Source organism: Plectropomus leopardus, chromosome 21, assembly GCF_026936395.1.
Source record: "Plectropomus leopardus strain MGB_pleo_1.0 chromosome 21, ASM2693639v1, whole genome shotgun sequence".
Taxonomy (NCBI): domain Eukaryota; kingdom Metazoa; phylum Chordata; class Actinopteri; order Perciformes; family Serranidae; genus Plectropomus; species Plectropomus leopardus.
Window position 1 is genome coordinate 22,717,998 of NC_142196.1, and position 20,672 is coordinate 22,738,669.

General features: G+C 40.8%; 1 protein-coding gene across 10 annotated transcripts in view; it reads left to right on the forward strand.

Moving 5' to 3' along the window:
• arhgap21a (Rho GTPase activating protein 21a) overlaps window positions 1-20,672 on the forward strand; it is a 99,929-nt gene that overhangs the window by 42,069 nt on the left and 37,188 nt on the right. For 3 of the 10 annotated variants that reach the window (XM_088071772.1, XM_088071771.1, XM_088071773.1), the window contains 2 exons: window positions 11,928-12,116; window positions 15,865-15,886. In XM_088071772.1, the coding sequence (XP_087927898.1) occupies window positions 11,928-12,116; window positions 15,865-15,886 (211 nt within the window). Of the gene's footprint in view, window positions 1-6,183; window positions 6,797-11,927; window positions 12,117-15,864; window positions 15,887-20,672 lie in introns of those variants that run through there. The other 7 variants (XM_088071765.1, XM_088071767.1, XM_088071766.1 and 4 more) reach the window with 4 other exon arrangements.

Here is a 20,672-nt window from a genome sequence, read left to right on the forward strand (position 1 = left end):
ACTTAATTATGCAGCAGTGCCTTTTCTCCGTAATACCGCTTCAACTGAATGAAAGTGGCAGCTTGTGTAATCATCACACTCAGTGTGTGATAGACCTGCAGTGCATTGAACAGTGCATCTACAGTGCACGAAACTGGGGCTGCAATAACAGGTTAATTGCATAATCAATTAATCTATCTATGGCTGCAATCAAGAAGTAATTTTATTATCCATTAATCATCCTTTTCTTAATTTTAATTGTGCTGCTGCTAAAATTGTATGCTCTCCTTCAACCGAACAAAAGGAAAAGCCATGCTGCCTGTTTCAAATTGTATATTTCGTTCATTGCTCCGAGCTGACTGTTTATGATATTCCCAACTGCAAACAGCTTCTCTCACTCACTTTCTTCATCCTCCTTTTCTCTCTCAGTTTCGTCATCTTCCCTCCAGGAGAGAAACTCTGTCTCTGTGTGTGTGTGTGTGTGTGTGTGTGTGTGTGTGTGTGTGTGTGTGTGTGTGTGTGTGTGTGTGTGTGTGTGTGTGTGTACACCCTCCTCTCTTCCAAGCGTATTGGCATATGAGAATGCAGTAAAATTATATTACAGGCCCTCATATGCAGTACTCTGTTATTGCCTCCTACACTCAGATTGAGTTACTTATCAGAGGCTGAAACGCGATAAATGTGCTCCAGTATCTTCCTGATCAGCGCCAAGCAGCTTGCTACCTCCCGAGGTAGTCGATTGTGGGGTTCATACCCCTCGGTACCCCCTGAGGGCCGTATGAAGAAGGGCATTATGGGTGTGCAGTGGTGTGGGCACACAGAGAGAGCAGTCTGTTCGCTGGCCCTCATTAGTCAGTCCTTTGTTACAGTAAGCCATACCTCGCGGAGCCCAGATGCAGCATGTCCAGATTAGATCTTACACCCGCCAGGAGTCCTGAAAAGCCACCCCGACTCGAGCCTAATCCTCCCGCAAGACTTTCTCTTTTCTTCTCGCTCTCTGTACCACACACAGATACACACACACACATACACACACACAGCCACTGATATAAAGTTGGTCACACACGAACACCAATTGGAGACTTCAAAATTACTTATTGTAGTTTTCGGAGCCCTGTCGGAGCCTTGTGTCTTTAATCCCCGTCCAGAGGTCCTGTCAGCTGCTTACAGACCACAGGCCTTTTCTCCCTCCTTTGTTACACAAATCGGAGCTGCAGATAATCATCTAATAAATCCGAGACTCCAAGATTTGAGTGGATTAAAATGAAACGGCATCATGAAACAACCTGGTTTTCATTGTGTTTTGTTCCCCAAGAAATGTAAACATCTGAAACGAGTTTCACATCTCAGTGGAACACAACTTCGGCTGTTTGGGTTTGGATTTTAAGGATTTTTCTGTGGTGAGTGGTGACGTAGTGTTTTACATGTAAATATAAAAGTCGAAAAGGCAACTTTTCCTCTAAAAATTTTCTTCGGTCTTCAAATGCACAAACTGGACTTTTCTCCCGTGTTGTTTCAGCACGCCACTAATTTCATTTCAAAAACACCACACCAAACAGCTCTTCGATTTCTCCATCCTTGTCTCCATTTTACCACAGCCGCAGTCTGGATGTTGTCTTTGGCCCTGCATGTCATGTTGCGTGAAGCCACAAGGCCATTTTCAGAATTATCAGCAGGGGGACTCCAAGACCAAATCGCGCGGTGTTGGGTCCAGCAGCCTCAAGTGGTAACAGAGCAGAGAGAGCAACAAAGACCTCGAAATGTTACAACACACACATCACTAAACAGACTGTCCGTCGGTCATAGCAATAGGACTTATATAGAGCTTTTCTGGGTACTCAAAGACACTTTACATGAAATGCATGTAAAGCATGCATACAGATGCAGAAATAGAGAAATTCAAAATAGTATTGCTCTCCACACCAGAACTGGCAGAATTTCCCAGGCATCTGTGGCTATGCTCAAGTAGATCTTATCTACTGGCCTGTGCTGGTATTGTTTATTAATGCTGCTTTTGGTGGATGAACAATGTTTCTTACAATTTGCACCTCTGTGAGCTCATACAATTCTTCAAAGTTTTTTTTCCTATAGCCGCTGTTAAAGATCTGCGGCCACTATGACCATGGCCATCCCATTAATCTGCTGTTTTTTCTGTTTTCTTCATTTTAACGGCCCGTCCCTGGCGGCTTAGCAGTGGATATCTCTGTAATGCAATACATGGGGATCTTGGACATAACGTCAAAGGTGTTACTTCTTCACACTCTATTGATAGGGTTTGTTCATTTTTTTAAATGTTTTAAACTAAAATTTATGCCCAGATCTTACAAAATGCACCTTTAATATAGCCTCATATATATATAATATATGATATTATAATATAGCCTCACCTCTAATAATGTTTGGCAGCTCTCAAATCTTCAACGCTGTTTGCTCTCGCCTTTAGACACACCGATCTTTACATAAACATGGAAACACACACAAAACAAATCACATGAGCGCCCGCAGCGAACACCCCAGTCCAGCGGCCGACATTGTTGTGGTGTGGTTCATTGCCATGACAACGCCACAATATTTCTGGGGCAGCCTGTCTAGTTTTTGTGTCTGCATGGCACCAAATCCACTTCCTGACCAACAGGAATTCCTGTCAAGGATCCTTTTTTTCTCTTATCATGTGTTTTAGATTTACAGGAATTTAGAGACATATATGTTTTCTGCAACAGTCTGAAATGTGTTAGTGGAGGTAAGATGTATTGTTTGGCCGGAAATCTACCTCTTATAGTGATGTGGGCTTGTAACACTCGTGTAAATTCACTTATTACTTACAGTTTCCATGTATAACCATTCTTAAGAGACTTAATCCTTGTTTTGGCTTCAGCAGGTCCAGTGTCTCAACTTGCTGTGTTTGGCGACGTCTATTTCTGCCGTCTTTTCCATACAGAACACCACATGCTATATTGAGCCGAGTGAATGTGGTAACAAGATGCTCATAACAAAACGCTGAGAGGGGAACATTCCACCACTGGGTTCCTGATGTTGTTTTCATGGTCGCCGCCGTCTCGGATGGCAAATATTCCTCAAGAATCAAAATAGACTGGTATTTACGTTTTCGCCGTTTAGCAGACGCTCTCAGCCGGAGCGACTCTACAAACCGCAGCGGCTGTTGACAGACACACGTTGGAAGTGAAGCAGTAAACTGTTAACTAATAACTCGAGCAGGAGATATAGTGACGGAATGAAATTGAAAATGGACAGCACATTGTCCTCGAGAAACACACTTATTCAACATTTAGTAACGTGCCAAATGGCAGCACGGAGTCCTGACGTTGCAGCACGAAAGCTCCAGAGAGCCCAGAGATGAAAATGTGATTAAATATTAAATTGATGTTTTGGCCCTGCACTCTAAAAGGTATCAACACTGAGTCCATCCTGCTCCCAACTCTCTCACTGCTCCTGAAATAAAGGCAGCTGCCAAGCCTCTGTGGAGCTTTGTTTACCTGGACGAATTGAGGAGGTTTTCCCTGGTGGCATGGCCGGACGATTACGTAACACTACTAGGCGAGTGTGAGCGGGGAATTGGTGGGTGCAGGTGGTGGAGTTCAGATTCACATGAGGCTGTGATTCAGAGCAGATTGTGCTGAGTGGGGACGTGGAGTTTCGCAGTCATGGTCAAAGTGATTTTAGCCATTATGTGACAGATTTAGGGATCGAACATGTAATTTTTTGGGTTGGTTACGGTTGTCTATAGATTTTGTCCCATTATTTCACACAGTCAACATAGTTTAAGAGCTTGTTTGTTGTAAAATATTGTTCGCTGACTTCTTGACAAAGCAAGATACTCCTTGTTGACACATGAAACCTGAAATTGAGTTCAACAAGGGGTGAACTGTATTATTTTACTTTTCTTAACCCTCAGAAAAACTGGATCCACATCATTTTCCTTGTGCTGCGTTCAGATGACTTTCACAAGCTATTTAATCCTTTGAAACCTGTTCAGATTGGTTTATGTTCTTTCAAAGACGTGGGAAAAAGGCATGAGCAAAAAATGTCCCACAAATTGCAAGAAACAAGTAAAAGTTGACAAGAAAATGCCCCTAAAAATAGTTTTAAAAAATAACCCACCAAAATGTTCAGAAAACTATATTTCTCATTATTTTAGTTTTATTTTTAAATTATCTTTTTTTTCTTTTTTGGTGGTCATTTTTTGTATGTTTTATTTTTATTGTTAGCTAATCTGTCTTTTTCTTATTTTCAGGTAATTTTTGTAATTTCTTATTGATTTCTCACTATTTTTTGGGCCATGTTTTGTTAAGTTGCTTGTTGCCTTCTCCCCATTTTTTGAAAGAAATTAATGTTCAGGTTTCAAAGGGTTAAAGGTCTTACACGCCCACAGATATGTTTCTAACCACTCTTCCTAGTAAGATTGAAGTCATGTTGAAGTTGGTTTGGACCTCTGCTGGGAAATAAGTGATGTCACTACACGGCACAAAGGAGGTCTCCACACTGTTAGGTTCCAATTAAATAGTTTATTTCCCATTTTTCTCCTTTTAAGGCAATTTTTCAATCTACAAAATCTTCCTTATGAACTAAAAACAACGCTGCAGTTGCCAGAATAAACGTTGGCATTGTATGTTTCAACAGAGCACAGATATGTTACGTTTCTATATTTCATATTAATGTTTCTTGTATCATATCATTGTTTCTAAAGTTCCCAGTCTGGACTACATGTATCTGAGCTGAGTCTGTCATTAGGAAGAGGAGGGGATGATGGATGGCGCGACACTTAGGTGAGACGGCTGCCAAGCAGCAGATCACTTTTTAACAAGACATAGTGACATTTCCAGCCGTGTGGCAACAGCAGCTGGGTATTATTGTAAGCGAGGTCTGTACACTTTTCAGCGGTGGTTGTGATGACCAAACTGGGAAATTAAGCCAAAACATAATCTTTTCTTAACCATTACCATAATCGTTTTTTTTGTGTGCGCGAACATAACTACACATTAACTGCTGCGTTTCACAACATAAAACTGAAACCTATTGCAAAATGAAACATTTCAGCATTTACTGAATAATGCAAAAGGACTATACAAATGTTACATAACCATTGTTTGCAGAAATGTGCAAAAGCCAACATTTGTTCTCCCTACTGGGTTGAACAATGATAACGACAACAATTGTCCCACCCTAACAGATGCAGCAAACTAGCGAGGGAGCTGTCTATCAAGCAGTCTGTAATCCAGACAATCTTGAGCAAAAGTCTAATCAGACAGCATAGATGTAAACATCTGGACCTGGGTGGACTGTAGGCGTGTTGGTCCATCATAGTTAATTCTATTTTAGATTGTAAATGTAATATATATATATATATTTATATCATAAACGTTCTGTAAATGAAGTTGAAAAAACAGATGGAAATGTTTGTTTTTTGCTAATTCAGTGAATGAAATAACCGTGAAATTAAGGTACTTCATCACATTTGTAAAAAAATGTGGCATGTAAGTTACTTAAGACAGAGTGTGCCCTAAATATGATAAAAAATGGTTAAAAGCTTAAGCAGGAACCAGGGCTGCATTACATCTGTTGCATTGCTTATCCTTACATAAGCAACTCTGTTTATTAATATGGACTGTGTTAAACAAACAAATAAATAAACATACAGGAGTTACTCTGTGTTTATGCAGCTCTCGGTAGTCTGCCTGACCACAGAGCCTGCCACCCAGGCGTCAGGTCTTTGTAGTTTCCACATGAGCTGCAGGCATGTGAAGGTGGGTGGGTCGGCTGTGCATTTTTGTGCCTTATAGATTTCACAGAACCCATATGCGTCCTTATCTGTATTAGCCCCACTTGACTTCTTCCACCGGCTGTGAAAACAATCCAAGTTATTCCCGTCTCCGGGCAGATAGCAGCTTTGCTCTGCTTTTGCTTCCTGCCCAAAAAACTCTCGAATGTTCCTCATATTTAACGTACCTTCGACCTGTGCGTGTGTGTGCATCTCGTCTTCTGCTTTCATTTGTTCTTATGATTTATTGATTAGCACGACACGTGAGTCAGTTGGCGAGCAGCTGAAACTTTTAAAGGCTGGCGATAGAGGAGGAGAGTTAGAGAGAGATGGAGGAGACAGGAAAGGAAGCACTTGAGGCCGCCTGGTGTGTGTATGTGAATATGTGTGTGTGTGCATACTTCAGAGAGAGTTTTGTGTGGTGAGTGGGTGGGTGCGTCAGTCAGTCGGCCCGGGCTCTCTGCAGTGCACTCAGCCGCTGTGCTCTCCTCTCAGGCTGAGTGGAAACATCATGTGTGTGTGGGACGCCCAGAAGAACAGCCCCGTTTCTCCACAACCAGAATAGACAGTTGAGGACGCAGCAAGCAAGGAAGAGGACGCAGAATGGAGTAGAACTTGGAGTATAGCACGTAGAAAAGAGGAACCAAAGACGCCAAAAGTGGAGCATTTTTGAGGATAGTTTTCATCTATTTTGCCGTTTGATCTCACCACCTTAAACCTGGCTATGCAATGCTGGCCCAGAGGAACGGGCTTCCTCCAGGCTGTAAGCCGGTTCCTCTGAAGGATCACCCGGACTTACGGGATGTGGACGTGAACGCAGAAGGATGCTGCTCCCTCTCTCCTTCCCCGTCATCTGGAGGATGTCCCTGGGCTCGCCTGGCTGGCGTGGATGGCTGCCTGTCGGAGCCGTACTGCCTCTGGTTCCAACTTTTGGCCAGAGCTTACTGGGGAGAGGTGGAACTGGGGCTCACCAGTCCTAATCGCAGTGTGTCCTGGGCTCGGCTCAGAGAGGCATCCAGGAAGAACTGCGTCCGATCTCGGGTAAGGACGGTCGTGCGTGAAAGATGGAGAGCATCCTTGTGAAATGACATTTTGCGGAGGCAAGTTTGAGGCATTTTGGGATACCCTGACCTGCTTAAGTATCAGTGTCTGGCAGATGCATACAGGTTTACATTTGATCTGGGAGGAGAGATGAGGGGCGGCTGCACTTTGTTGTGCTGTCTGAGGAATTTCGTGTGCGTCATCCTGCTCTCCTGCGGCCGGGTAGTCCTGTTTCACTGACCGATTTCTTTTGTAATGCGAGCATGTGTTTGGGTTTTAGGTTTCATTTATAGTGTCAGACTGACACTTGGAGTCAGATAGTTTATTTTTTAGCTGTGTGCATTTTAAATTTTCTTCCTCTGCTGTTACTGTTTCAAGCATGGACTGGAGCTGAAGGGAGGGAAGTCAATGTGCAGTGATGGACCAAATCAGGAATTTGAGGCACATTTTCCTTTAAGTAAAGTGAATGAGGGTGACTAATGTTAAAGTCTGTGGTCAGACAGGGAGAGAAGTTTGGAAAGAAAAGACGAGAGGGAGTGAAAGAGTTAGATCCATGAGGTCAGACAACTCAGGAGTGACTCACACATTTGAAAAAAGAAATAGCGTGGAAGAAAAGTCCACAAGTAATGCCATTCAAATCCATCTCATATACATAAAGAAGGCATGCAAATGCTCCATCCCGCAGGCCATGGCACCATATGGCAGCACGCAGATCAAACCCTCAGCGTGCACATAATGGTGACTGTTTTGATGAACAGATTGCATGCATAATTGAGTGTCAGGTAATTGTGTGAACTTGTTTGGAGCAGATTTACAGTATTGTGCCTTTTTGAATGTCTTTGACTGAGGCAGCTGCAGTTTCCCTCCACACTGTGCTATGCTGCTGCTCTCTTGCTGTATAATTCAACATGTTATATATAGCAAGAGACGGAAAATGTGTGTGTGTGTGTGTGTGTGCCTCTTCCACGGGGCATTTGAGCCAAACGGCTTAGCTATTGCATAATACAGCATTAAATTTTAAGCGTGAAATCAAAACAAACAGCTGAGCTGGACTGTCAGCTTTCCCGTCCTCTTTCTGTTACAATGTGGACTGTGGCTCATGTCCAGCTCCACACCACTGGGTATTGCTGGTGATTTCACCAGTCATACCATTAAGCCCACACCCATCCCGCTCTCTGGAGGCCCCTACATCTGCTGCTCCCAGACAGGCCGAGGAGAGGTGCGGATAGAGAAGCCTGAGGGGTGGTGGAGAGAATGTCTTTGTTTTGGATCCACACCTAAGATGTATTTTGGTAGGAGAAGAGCCTGAAGAGAGATCGGGGTTGAGGCTCAAACTCTTGGCAGGCTCTCATAGCTCCGAGTCACTATGGTAGTGTTAGCAATAACCGCTAACGCACGCCCTGTGGTGCAGCGGTTCAGCTCTGTCATTACTTTGATGATGGATGTGACAGAAGTCTCGCTGCTCAGACAGCTCGCAGTAGCGGGAGAGTACAGAGTGTTTCTCAGTGATGGAGCAAGATAGAGACATCGTGATTAAGATTTCCTGCTGTACCTTTAGATTAATAATACATCTGGGTTGTACCATTTTTAAAATGCTTGGGAAAGTTGATTCAAAATTGATTTAAAGTCTTGGATAATGTTTTCCAGGAGTGTTTTTGTGGTCTTGTATGTTTGGACTATTGCAACACTTGACAGTTTTTGACTTAAATTGCCAAAAAAGTGTCTTAAAGAAAATGATGCTTGTTTATACTACTGCAGCTATGGATTTACTAGTTTTTCTCTTCATTAATCAGCCCCTTCAGGGTTTCACAAGCTTTTTTGATAACATTGCAGCCGTAAATGCCTGATTTCATGGCAACTTTTCTAAATAATTGTGATATTTTTTGCAGGGAAATTGCTGGAGCAACTAAAAAATGCCAAAATTTTGGCATTTTTTAATGTAATTTATCAAAGTTATAGGCCACTTGTTTCAAAGAGATTAAAACTGCACTGCTCTGAGCTTGTGATTTACATCACACCAATGTCAGCACTAATCTGCATATTTAATCTAACTCACCTTGATTTGTTCATGGATGTGGATGCAACAGCCTCTGTTATGGTGATTTGTCTCGTCTTTTGTCAAAGTCGTTCTTCAGGTGAAGTTTGGGGTCAAAAAGCATTCGTCAATTGATGTTGTTGGTGTTCTGCCCATTGACTGTCTATAAAGATGGACGACACGCCTCCACTTCTTCCCACTGTACAAAAATCCAGCTAACGTATCCCAAATACGGACACTGCCTGTGACTTCAGAGTCTGTGCAGGAGCGATCTCTTCAGCATCGAGTTCCTGCCCACACGCCTGCCTGACCAATCGCAAGCAGCACAGCTGTCAATCATGTTGTCAAATCCCTTTTAATAGCATCAAATAACTAATAAAAAACAAACTTATCAGAAAATCAAAGACTTGAACAAACATCTGGTGATAACAGCAGCCTAACATGACAGAAACCAACTTTGAGAGAAAATGACCTGAAGGGTACCTTCTGTTTATGGCACCTGCAGTACACGTTTATGACCTTCACTGCAGGCAGCCACGACAGGGCGATTGAGATGTTTTAGCTTCACTCTTGGGGAGAGCAGTCTTTTTTGCCAGTAAATGTGAGACTTTGGTGTCGCAGATCTCTGCATTTTCACAGCCAAAAAACAAGGAAATTAGTTTGGTGCTGTTATGCCGGGAAGTGCTATGATTGTTTTCAGTCACAGGAAACTACGATGATGTAAACTATGTGGAAAAATTGAGCTGATTGGGCAAAATTGCAAGGTCATGCAGAATTCAACTGGATTGGTGTAATCAACAGAATATTAATCGTCAACTCATTTGATAATAAATTAATCATTGCAGTTATTTAATAAAAGTAAAAATGGAGGGAAATCACTGACAATAGTTTCTGTTCTGGTTCCAAATGTAAATACTTTGAGTTTCTCTTGTTCAGTGATAATAAATTAAATGTTTTTGACTGTTAGTTGGACGAAACAAAATATACCAAGATCTATCTATGATGTAAGCTCTACAACAAAATATTGAGCCTCACATCATTATGCAATCTCTATGTGTAGATGTAATAAGTGACCACCCGTACTCTCTGCGTGTGTGTATTTCTGTGTATTTTGTAACATCATCTTTGGGAAAAGAGTCATGAACATAAACTGTGGTGACTCACTGTATTTTCAGCTTGCCACTTGACACCGAGTCAACGTAAACACGTTTCTGTTATAGAACATTTAAAATGTTGCTGCTGATGTTGAGCACGCGTTGTGTGATGTCGGCATGAATGTGATGTTACGCAAGCCGAGAGCTGCTAGCGTTTAAGGCTTGTTTTTATCCCGTGTGTTAGTCACAGTAGGAATGTAGAAGATAAGTCTGTCATCGTGCAAACATGCCAAATAGTCCCGCAAAGCCCAAATGTGCAATAACTGAAGCCATATGTATGGCTGTGTGGAGCTCAGGGCAGCACAAATGTGGCTTAAATGACAATCCTGATTATTTTGACAGATATTGCAATCACTGACATTAACCACAAGTTAGGAACAAAATTATTTGACTGCATTTTTGGCCCCTGTCACCAGCAGTTTTCATCTGAGGATACTGGCTGACTGAAATATTATTTTTTCTGTATGTGCAAGCTGGCACTCATTTGGTGTCTTATTCAACAGCTTCTAGTGGATGTGATCTACAACACACAGGGCAGTAGCAGAGATCAGTTTGTTGGTATTTGAGACCATTTTTGTTTAACTGGTGATGGCATTAAGAGTCAGGGAATATTTTGAGCTCTGCAAGACTTCATGAATGTGAACTTAAGCTACAGAAAAGTCCAGAAAATGGCAAAATTAATCATCAGAATAATCCTGTGACGAACCAATGATGTGTTGGATATGGGTGGTTTTGGTTTGTGTTTACGTATTTGTCATATGTTAGTGTGGTTTTAGGAAGGTAACTGTCTCATATTCCTTCCATTTAACATTTAAATAGATCGTTTTGGTTGTATCATTCCACAAAATGTATGTTTATAATGACAGAGCAGAAAGGTTGCAGGTCAAAAACGTGCATTTTTGTGCAGGTTACGTCTCTACAACCAATATGTCATTATTTATTTATTTTTCAACAATGAACCCTCCTGTTAATCTTTTTTCTAATTCCCAAAAGTGAAAACCTTGACCACAAATTGACACCTCAGCAAAAACAACATAACCTTAACTGTGAAGAATCACCATCAGGGGATTTCTTGTGTTTTTAAATCAAGTTGATTAATACGTTGTATGCTGAGCCATGGGCTGTTTCATCTGTGAAAACACACTTTCGTTATTTTAGCAAAACCACTCTTCTTTACACAATTTCCAGGGGTGAAGTGACTGTACTTTTTTGTCATATTTTTAACAGTGAACACGTGGAATGGCATCTTCACTATCAGTGCGTCATTGTTTTTACAGCCACATTTGATTTCTTTGTTGTGGAGCGATGCATCATCCACAGCAGGGGTGCCAAAACTGGGTGGTTAAGACTGCCTGAGGGGTCCAAAGATGAATTTTGCATGAAGTGATGATGATTTAAGGGGAAAGAAAGGAAAAAAGTTTTTGTTTCACAAGATTATGTTTATTCTCTTGATAATACATACAGTCTTTTGAATTTAAGAAAGCAGCAGTATTACTTGGTTTAACTGCTTACATTTTACACTAAGATCATAAGCTGTGATGAGACAACACAAGTAGACATTGCTTTAAAAAAGTCACAAGAAAACAAGGTGTTTTTTTTTTCAGTTTCATGCAGCATTACATCATTTAGGTTTGCGTAGCTTAGCATAAAGGTTGGAAACAGAGAAACTGTGTTTGTGGTCGGGTTCTGTCCGGTGGTTTTTTTTAGCTCGACCTTGTAAGGTGACCTTGCTTGTTTTGAAAGGCGCCTACAAATAAAATGTATTATTATTATAAACTGTTTTTGGTAGCTGAGCGTGTATTTACCACAGAGACACGAGAGTGGGATCAACATTCTCATTTCTCCTGCTCGTCTTCTCTCCACGTCCTGTTTGTCAACACCGCAGTTTATGTCCTGAAGATCACCACTGACGTACCTGTTTGTTTGTTTCTCCTCCTTTCAGGCCAAGCAGAAGGATGGGCGCGATCAGAGCGAGGCGTCGGCCGTGGCTTCTCCCGGGGCAGAGGAGGAGCCTTTTTCCTGGCCGGGGCCCAAGACGCTTCACCTGCGCCGAACCTCCCAGGGCTTCGGCTTCACGCTGCGACACTTCATCGTCTACCCGCCTGAGTCTGCCGTCCACAACTCTCTGAAGGTGACAGAGCGTCTCTTACCCCTCTAATGACACTAAGACCAAAATATAACAAAACAAATGATTTTCACACCATCTAATGCAATTTAGAGCGGAGAAACTGTTTAAAACAAGCATGAAATTCTGACAGTTGATGTAAGAAAACATGTAAAGTAAATAAAGTTTTGTTGAATTAAGTGATGTAAGCGTCAGGCCTCAAGGAGGATCTGGCATAATTTTAGATGCCGTCATAAAAATCTTTGCTTATAAAGACATGATATGAGAAACAGATGAAATAATATTAGACTCAGGCAGAGCAAAGGACAGAAACTCAAATAAAACTTAATTTTGATGTAAATAATTTAAGGAAAAACACATTTTTTTAGACTGACATTACCCAAGTAACAACTGTACAATATGCATTTGATAAAGTAGAGAAAATTAATGCTATAAACTCTTCAAATGCACTCTAGGATGCAACCCATTTCCCAAACATTGAATTAGAATAAACATTTAAATACAACTGCAACAGATTCATTACTGTTAGATTACCAGTCTCTTTGGTTATTTTGTCCTCTGTGCTAACTCTGGTCTCGCTGTCAAGGGCCCAAAAATTACAACTACTGGTCAGTGTCCTGGATCATTATCACAAAATGTGTCCTTATTATGGTTTTTAGTGTCTGCAGTGATTAGACGACGCCTGATTTGTGTGACACGAGGGGTAAAACATCATCAGAATGGTGACTTTCAGCTGCTGTTTGAACTCGGTCTTAAACAAACACCTCAGTATTTAGTGCTGGTAGGACACAAGAGACGTGTCCCAGTTCCACACTACTTACTAATTACACACAGTATGAACTTTTTGATCATATTTATCATGTTTTTGCTGTTTTGAGATCTTCCTGAAGCTGTTAAATCACCACTCAGCACATATAAATCTTTCCAGCTGTTAAAAACTCCCTTATTTCCTTTGTGCTGAGGAAGTGTTTTCCCGATTATGTATTCCCATTTCAAATATTTCTTTTAATGATGTCCTCGATATGCGTTAACACAATACAAGTAACGATTCTTTAAGTTTAGTTTACAGTTTTCATTATTTCAGCTTGGTTTTAAAAAAAACTGCAGCTGGCATCAAACGCTACAATACTCGCTATTCTCAGTTGTTGCTTCCATGGAAATGAGGTTATTTTGCAGTGCGGATTCGAGCGGTTGCAAATTCAAAACGCTTCATCTGAAATGCCAGATATTTCCTCAAGGGTTGTTTCTATCAACATTTGATAAAGATCTTCTAACTTTTTCACTTGAAAAAAAAAACATCGTGTTTAATGTTACGATAAATATTTGGGCAAAATAAAACTTGGTCTTAAAATTAAATTTGGTCTTAAACTTAAGTCTGTTCGGCACTCAAAAGCCTTAAAAATCCTCAAATATAACCATTACCAGGAAACCTGGATACTGGTATCTTTAATTTTGTCACTTTACCATGCTTACACCTGCTGGGATAAGCTTGCTGTACAGAATTGGACTAGAGTTCGGGTTTAATAGTTTAACAGTGATACCAGACTTAAGAGCAGTTTGGTGTTCTAGTTGCATTGTTGTATTAATTTGCACGTCACATCAGTAATGCAGAAAGGTTTTTTTGAGAGCTTCTCTGACTTGTATCATCCCACCTGGGACATCTGCCAGCCATCCTCTGGATAACATCAGCACCAATCTGCCCTTTGGTATTAATCCTGAACGTCACAGCACTTCCGGCTCTTAATGGGCACAGACTAACACACACTAAAGGGCTCTGGGTAAATACGACAGGGCTGCCTTTAATGGGGAAATGTGCCGGTGTTTCAAGTCTCAAAGCTTATCGTCGCCTCCTGAGACGTTTTTCTTAGTGATAATTCAGGATAAATTGGGTTTACTTTTCTCAGAAGTGTATTTTGACAGCCTCCTCAGTTTGCACAGAAGGATTTCCTGCAAAGTTATCATAGTGCTTTCTGTTTATAGCTTTTGGCTTCAGTTCTGCATGTTGTAAGAGACACTGTGGCATGACAGTTAAGATTTTCACACATTTATATTGCAGAAGAGAAAGACAGTTTTTCCTAAAAGCCTTTGTGGGTATCACTGTCTTGTTTTGTCCACTTTTAAGACGATCATTGGCCACTTTGCGATCTTGCTGCAACTTAATTAAGGATAGAAAAGGTTTTTGTGGAATGAAATTGAACTGACATGAGCAAGTTTGTTTGCTCAAACCTTCAGAACTTTGATGGTCATCAGTTTTCTTGTGCCTTTCCTGAACATTTAAACCTTTCAAACATTGAGCAAATTTGTGTGATTTCTTTCAAAAACATGTGAAAAAAGGTAATAAGCAACTTCACAAACTGAAAAAAAACATTTAAAAAAATTATATATATAATTTTTATCTTATTTCAGCACTTTTTCAGGTTGTTTCTTGTTTTGGTTATTTTATCTAATTTTACATAATTTTCTTGTTCCTTTTTACTAATTTCTTGCTGAGTTGCCCATTGCATGCTTTCCATGTTTTTGAAAGAAATCAAGCCGATTTCAGGTTTCAAGTTGTTAAAAAGCCAAGCGGTTCAAGATGCATACATTGCAAAACAAAGGCAGTCTAAAAACACTGGCAGCTCCTGAAAATACAGATTTCACTCCTAATTTATTCATGTAATTAATCCAAAAACATTTATACACTGAATTACAAAACTGAAGCTACATTTTGTCCGTCTTGTAACTGACTGTCCTGAGTCTGTGGGCTGTGGGCTTCTTATCATAAGACGTGATTCTGGGAAATATTCAAACTGGAGCTTTAAATTTCAATCCGTCAGGTCACACTCACAGTAAACCTGAACCAGTTCTCCCATTACATAACCCAAACTGACAAGGGGAGGGTAAAGTAAAAAAAATCTCATCCTTGTACATTCATCACATTTCATTGTAATTACTTTCAGGGTCTTGGATTGGAGCTCTTGATTAATCGCAGTTTGAGGATATTGGGGTTAGCTTGGAGAGGGTCGGAGCGTCTTAAGGAAAGCCTTGGGAGAGCACGAAGTCTTTACGGATACAGCGGAGAACATATGTGTGAGTGGGGGGAGGTGGATTAAAGAAGGAGCGTGTGGATTTTAACCCGGGCTCGGAGGGAAATTAAAGTTTTATGTGTTGAGGAAATGGAAAAAACACAAATATGGCTCTGAAGTGGCTTTTGGTCGCATGTGTCTTGTCCCCTCTTGTGTCTCTTTTGCCTCGACAGTTTTAATCATGTAGTTGGGTTAAAATGATGATGAACACTTAACTTTCTCTCTGAGGATTATCTCATCCTTCGCTCAGTGCTGAGAGTTACTCTGGAGCTGCAGTATGCTAACATTATTAGCATGAATGTAATTCTTTGAGGCCAGAGTGATGTCTTTAGTTTGCGTGTTTTGTCCAACCAACAGTCAAAAACCTGAATATATCAAATTCACAGTGATATAAAACAAAGAAAAGCTGGAATTTGTCATTTTTGGCAAATATTTAGCATTTTTTTCTAAATCACTGACTGAAATGATTAATAGATATTGAAACTTTGTCCATGGTGTTGGTAGTTGTGGGAGGATTTTTAAGTGGGGTGAAAAAAATCATCATTTTTTTTATGTACCACATGATGTATAACAGTCTTTTAACATATATTTACAAGGTACATTGAAGATTAATGTGAGTATACTGATGCAAAAGAGTGATAAAAAAATTAAATCTGACATATTTTCTGTTTTCTCTTTTTTTCTTTCAGGATGAGGAGAATGGCAGCCGAGGTGAGTGTTGAAAAAACAATCCTTATATTTTTCTTTATTTCATTTTATATTTTGCATACATGAGAGATGCACTCTGTGCTCAGGGACCTCAGGTGTGGCAATGAGAACCACACAAAAACCATTTACTCTCTTCAGTAACTCAGAATAGGGAACAAATTAGGATTGACAGTCCATTACTCTAATGTATTCTCACTCCTTCTAGATTGAAACATGCATTTTCTTTGTATCTCGGTCTAAACACTTCATTAGCGTTGGCAATTCAATCCCAATAATAGCTTTAAAAATGAACAGATCTGGCCCAGGAATGGTGCTGAATCCAGTGTAAACAGCATGTTGCAGCTGAACTGTCTTTTCTGCAGACAGGGGGTGTCGTGCTGCACTTTGTTGTTTAAAGCTTTGCTGTTCAGAGTGGCAGTCGGAGCTTTGCTGTGAGCCTGGCAAGGTTCGGCATTCCTCAGAGCATCCAGCTCGTCATTCCGGTCCCTCAGTATTCTGCTCACGTCTGCAGCCCAGCATGACTGCAGGAGGATTGCTCTGCTGTGCTTCTTAAACAGCCCTGCACCTCAAGACTGTGTGGCATATAGAAACACAAAGCATGTGTACGCGCGCTCTCAGAAACAGACGCAAAGACTGAACAGCAACAGAAGGGTCTTAAAGAATAAATCTATTCAATTCCTATCTATATAGATATTCACCTCTTTGGTTTCCTGCATGCCAGTTCAGAGATAGTCAACTTGCTTTGTTTGTCGGCCACTTTTGCAAAATGAAAGGAGGCCAGGGGCCAATCGCAGCAGCCCCATACTGTACATATTTCTTGGGTTTTAGGACATTTCTCTGATTTAAGGACATTTCTTGAATCTGACAACATTCCAAAGATTTTAGGCCATTGCTAGGATTTTTGGACATTTTTAGAATTTTAGAACATTTCTAGGATTTTAGAACATTTTTAAGATTTTAGGCTATTTCTAGGATTTAAGACGTTTACAGGATTTAGCGAGGTTTCTAAGATTTAAGGACATTTCTAGAATTTTAGGACATTAGGTGTAGGGGATCTTCAACTGGCACTTTTTTTGATGAACAAGCTCTGTTTTGATGCTGTTTTATACACTGTGGCACCTTATATAGTTTATTAAGTATAAAGAATTCCAGTGTGAATCACTTCATTTTTATTGTGGATTAGAGAATGGTTGGGGGGGTAAATGTGGCCAATGTGCAGCAAGATAAGTATCACTGCCCCAGTTTTATAAGCTTTTGTAATTCGTCATCTAAGCTCAGTGTTTTAAAACAAACCTTTCTGGCAGAAGCAGCAGTGTTTTTGTCTGTAAAAATTATGAAAAAGAGAGAAGAATATAATTGTTAGCGGTTTATTTGGCTCATAATGATCCCAAAGCTCGACCAGGTGTGATTCAGTGAATGGTTCTCAAACGAGTGGACAGTTAAAGTGAAGAATCCAGGGTTAGAGGAGGGCGAACGCAGCACTTTGTGATGATTCTGACTCTTAAACGCCTCTCAACGGGAAATTGAGAGATTCCTGTAAGTGTCCCTCATCATCTCTCTTGGCCCTCGGTGTCACATTCCTCACACTAACCCCCCCCTCCTCTCCACCCTTTTTAACCCCTCCTTGTCCATCGGTCTCATTCAACACAGGCCTCAAAACATTAAACAACTCTCACACACGAAGGCCCTGCTGTGGCAAGAGGAAACCCTACAGGGGATTTGTGTGGCTCCACATTCTTGAGCTTGAATTCCTTTTTGTGACTCTACCTGAAAGAAGTCATGTAAAACTCATGTGCGATTGTGTGCGTGTCTGTCATTAAATAGTATGTGGTAAGTGCATGAGAACCATTCACTGCAGAGCTCAATAGATGGTGAATAATGATCCTCGCCTGTAGAAGCCCTCCTGCTGATACAGGAAGTCTCTTGGCTCGCCTCCAGGTCTCATAAATTCTTCTTTGCCTCTCAGCGGTTCAGAGAGCCGGCGGTGGTGATGATGCTGACAGGTAGCAGGGCCGCAGCTGATAGCAACAAATGAAGCTAAATTACTCGGGAATAAACATTTACAGTAGGAATAATATTCAAATGATAACTTTTTGTAACATTGTCGCTGTCCAGTGAAAAACTTGAATCTTTAAAGCTTGTGATTTTTTCAGGCATCCTGAAGGATTAGAAATTATTTCACATATTATAGGAATACTTCAACCCCCATACTGATCATTTGTATAAGAGTTACTCACCCCATGTTATGTTATGAACTTAATAAACAGACAGCTCAAACTTGTCTATGCTCTCATCAAAGCCAGAATCCATTGACAAAAACAACAATTTTACCTCTCTGAACACAGGAGCTGCTGGTCTACCACTGCCTCAATCTGTCAGTTTGTTTGTTATTGTGTAACATTAGTGTTTTAAAGGGTTAGTTCAGATTCTCTGAAGTCTCACAATGACACAAACGTGATCGAGGCAGCTGTAGACCAGCAGCTACTGTGTTGTTTGTCTGGCTTTCAAGAGAAATAAGTTTCATTTTCTGTTTAGTTTCCTGTTGGAAAGGACTTTCTGTTCAGGAAGTGTTTTCAAACAGTGTTTTCAAACGCTTCCTCTGGACATTTTGTCCATATTGGCTTAAAGGTTGAGATTAAAAGTTTTTTCCTGACTTATCTGTTATGAAACAACATGTAGCCAGAAATGGATAAAAGCATTTAGCTTTGGTATTTCCTACTGATTCCTACAAAGGTGGTTATTACAACACAACACAACACAATACACTACTGTTCACAATCATAGCAAACAGCATATGCGCCAAAATACCTGTACGATCATCGAAAACATAAACAAACATAGACCCAGAAAGCTAAAACCTCCCATTAGCTGATTTGTTTTAACCCCAGGAGCGCCCTCTTCAAATCTTTTTTTGACTTTAAGTCTTAATCTGAACGCCAAGTTTCTTATTTATGTGGAGCTTCCACCCCAGAAACTTTTCTTGGACATGTTTTTAAGGATTTACCAGCATACGCTTTGTTTTTTTTCCTCTTATTGCCTCCTTTAGTTCTGGCTGGTTGACGTAAAACGCGTCACTTCCGATGCACCAGCGCAGGAAAATTCCCACAAGCACCAAACCACAACTCCAGTAAACTTCAAAATACAGAGAGCTCTCCCTGGCTGCAGTGGGCTTAATAAGCACTGTTTGAACCCGCGGCGAAGGCTCGAAAGTAATGGACGCTCATTTATACGTCAAATTCCCAAATTCCAGCCTTAAAAAATGTGCATCCTGCAGCTTTGTGTAGTTTTCTGTGCCTGAGTCGGGTCTGCAGCCTCCTTAGCGCTCGGCACTGTAGTTTATTTGCTTGACTCTGGGCCAGTGTGTGATGAGGCTGTTGGTGTTTGGATTGAGAGAGAGAAGGGGGGGGGGGCTTGCTGACCGCATGTTGACTAGCTGGGTGTTGCCGCTGGAAACACTTCAAACCTCCACAAAACACACACACACAGACGGACCTGCACACACTGACGTACATACACACATAAATAAACATAAACATTGATATACAGTGTGTAGGTCCATCATGGCAACATGGAAACAGAGTGTGTGTGTGTCCACTATGGATCTGTTTATTTCCTTTCACAGCGGTTGTCTACATACCAAATCTTCCTCTCTATCTCGCTTCCTCTCCTCTTCCCTCCCTCCTCTCTCTGTCTCTCCCTTTCCTGTATCTCTTTCTCCTCTGCTGTGTATTTTAGCAAGTTGTTGAAGGGTAAAATCCGAATGAGGCGTTTTGTGTTATGCTTATGAAGCTGTGGTACCTCTGCAACAAAAAAAATTTCTTCCATCTGTTCAAATATTTGCTTTTCATTCAACGAGAAACACTTTTCTCTGCAGATACCAGATTTATCCCCCCCCCTCCCCTTTTTTTTTGTGCGTCAGATTTTGGTTCGTTCCCATAAAGTCTGCAGAGGGAACGTAATGCAGCACAAGCAAACAGAATTCCCCAGAATTCTCCAGTGAGCTTTTTAACGCCCCACCTTCTTTAACAAAGCCGTGTCCAAAGTGTTGTCTTTCTCTTCTTTTTTCCATCTCTCTCTGTTTCGAGGTCTACCCTTCCTCTTGTCTTTTCTTTCTTTATTTGTTTTCTTACTGCTCTCGACGACTTCTTGACCTTTCCAGTTTGAGTTTTGGTGCCATAAGGCTTTATGCTGAACTCCCTAAAAGCTTAATTTTAAGTATTTTACTCTCATTTATTCCAGGCCTCAAGTAGATTTCCCATCTAGATTTTTATCTTAAGTTTGAGTGTTTGTAAATCTGACTGTTTATTTATTATGCTATACACCCAGTTAGAAGTTGTTTAACATCAGAACTTAAGCCAAAGTTTTTTAGGCAGATATCCAAATAAAGCTGACCGTTTGCACTCCTCAGTTACTGCTGCACAATTTTTTTAAATGCCAATTTTTTATTTTTTTTTTTAGTATTTTCACCTTTATTAGACAGATGACAGTGTAGACTGGCAGTGGGGGAACAGTGTGTAGCTGTGGCTCAGTAGATAGAGCAGGTTGTGCACTAATCGGTAGGTTGGCAGTTCAATCCCCGGCTCCTTCAGTCAACATCCTGACGTACCCACAACATGTTTCAGGACTGTCAGCTGCTGCACAAGACAGGACTAATTAAAAAAAAAATGGCTCTAGTTGTCACTTAAACACAATAACATGGAAAAATAGGGTCAAACTTTAAAAATTTAAATGTTTTTTCTTAAATATGAATTTGGTGCCTATATACATGATACTGTGCGAAAAGTCAGAG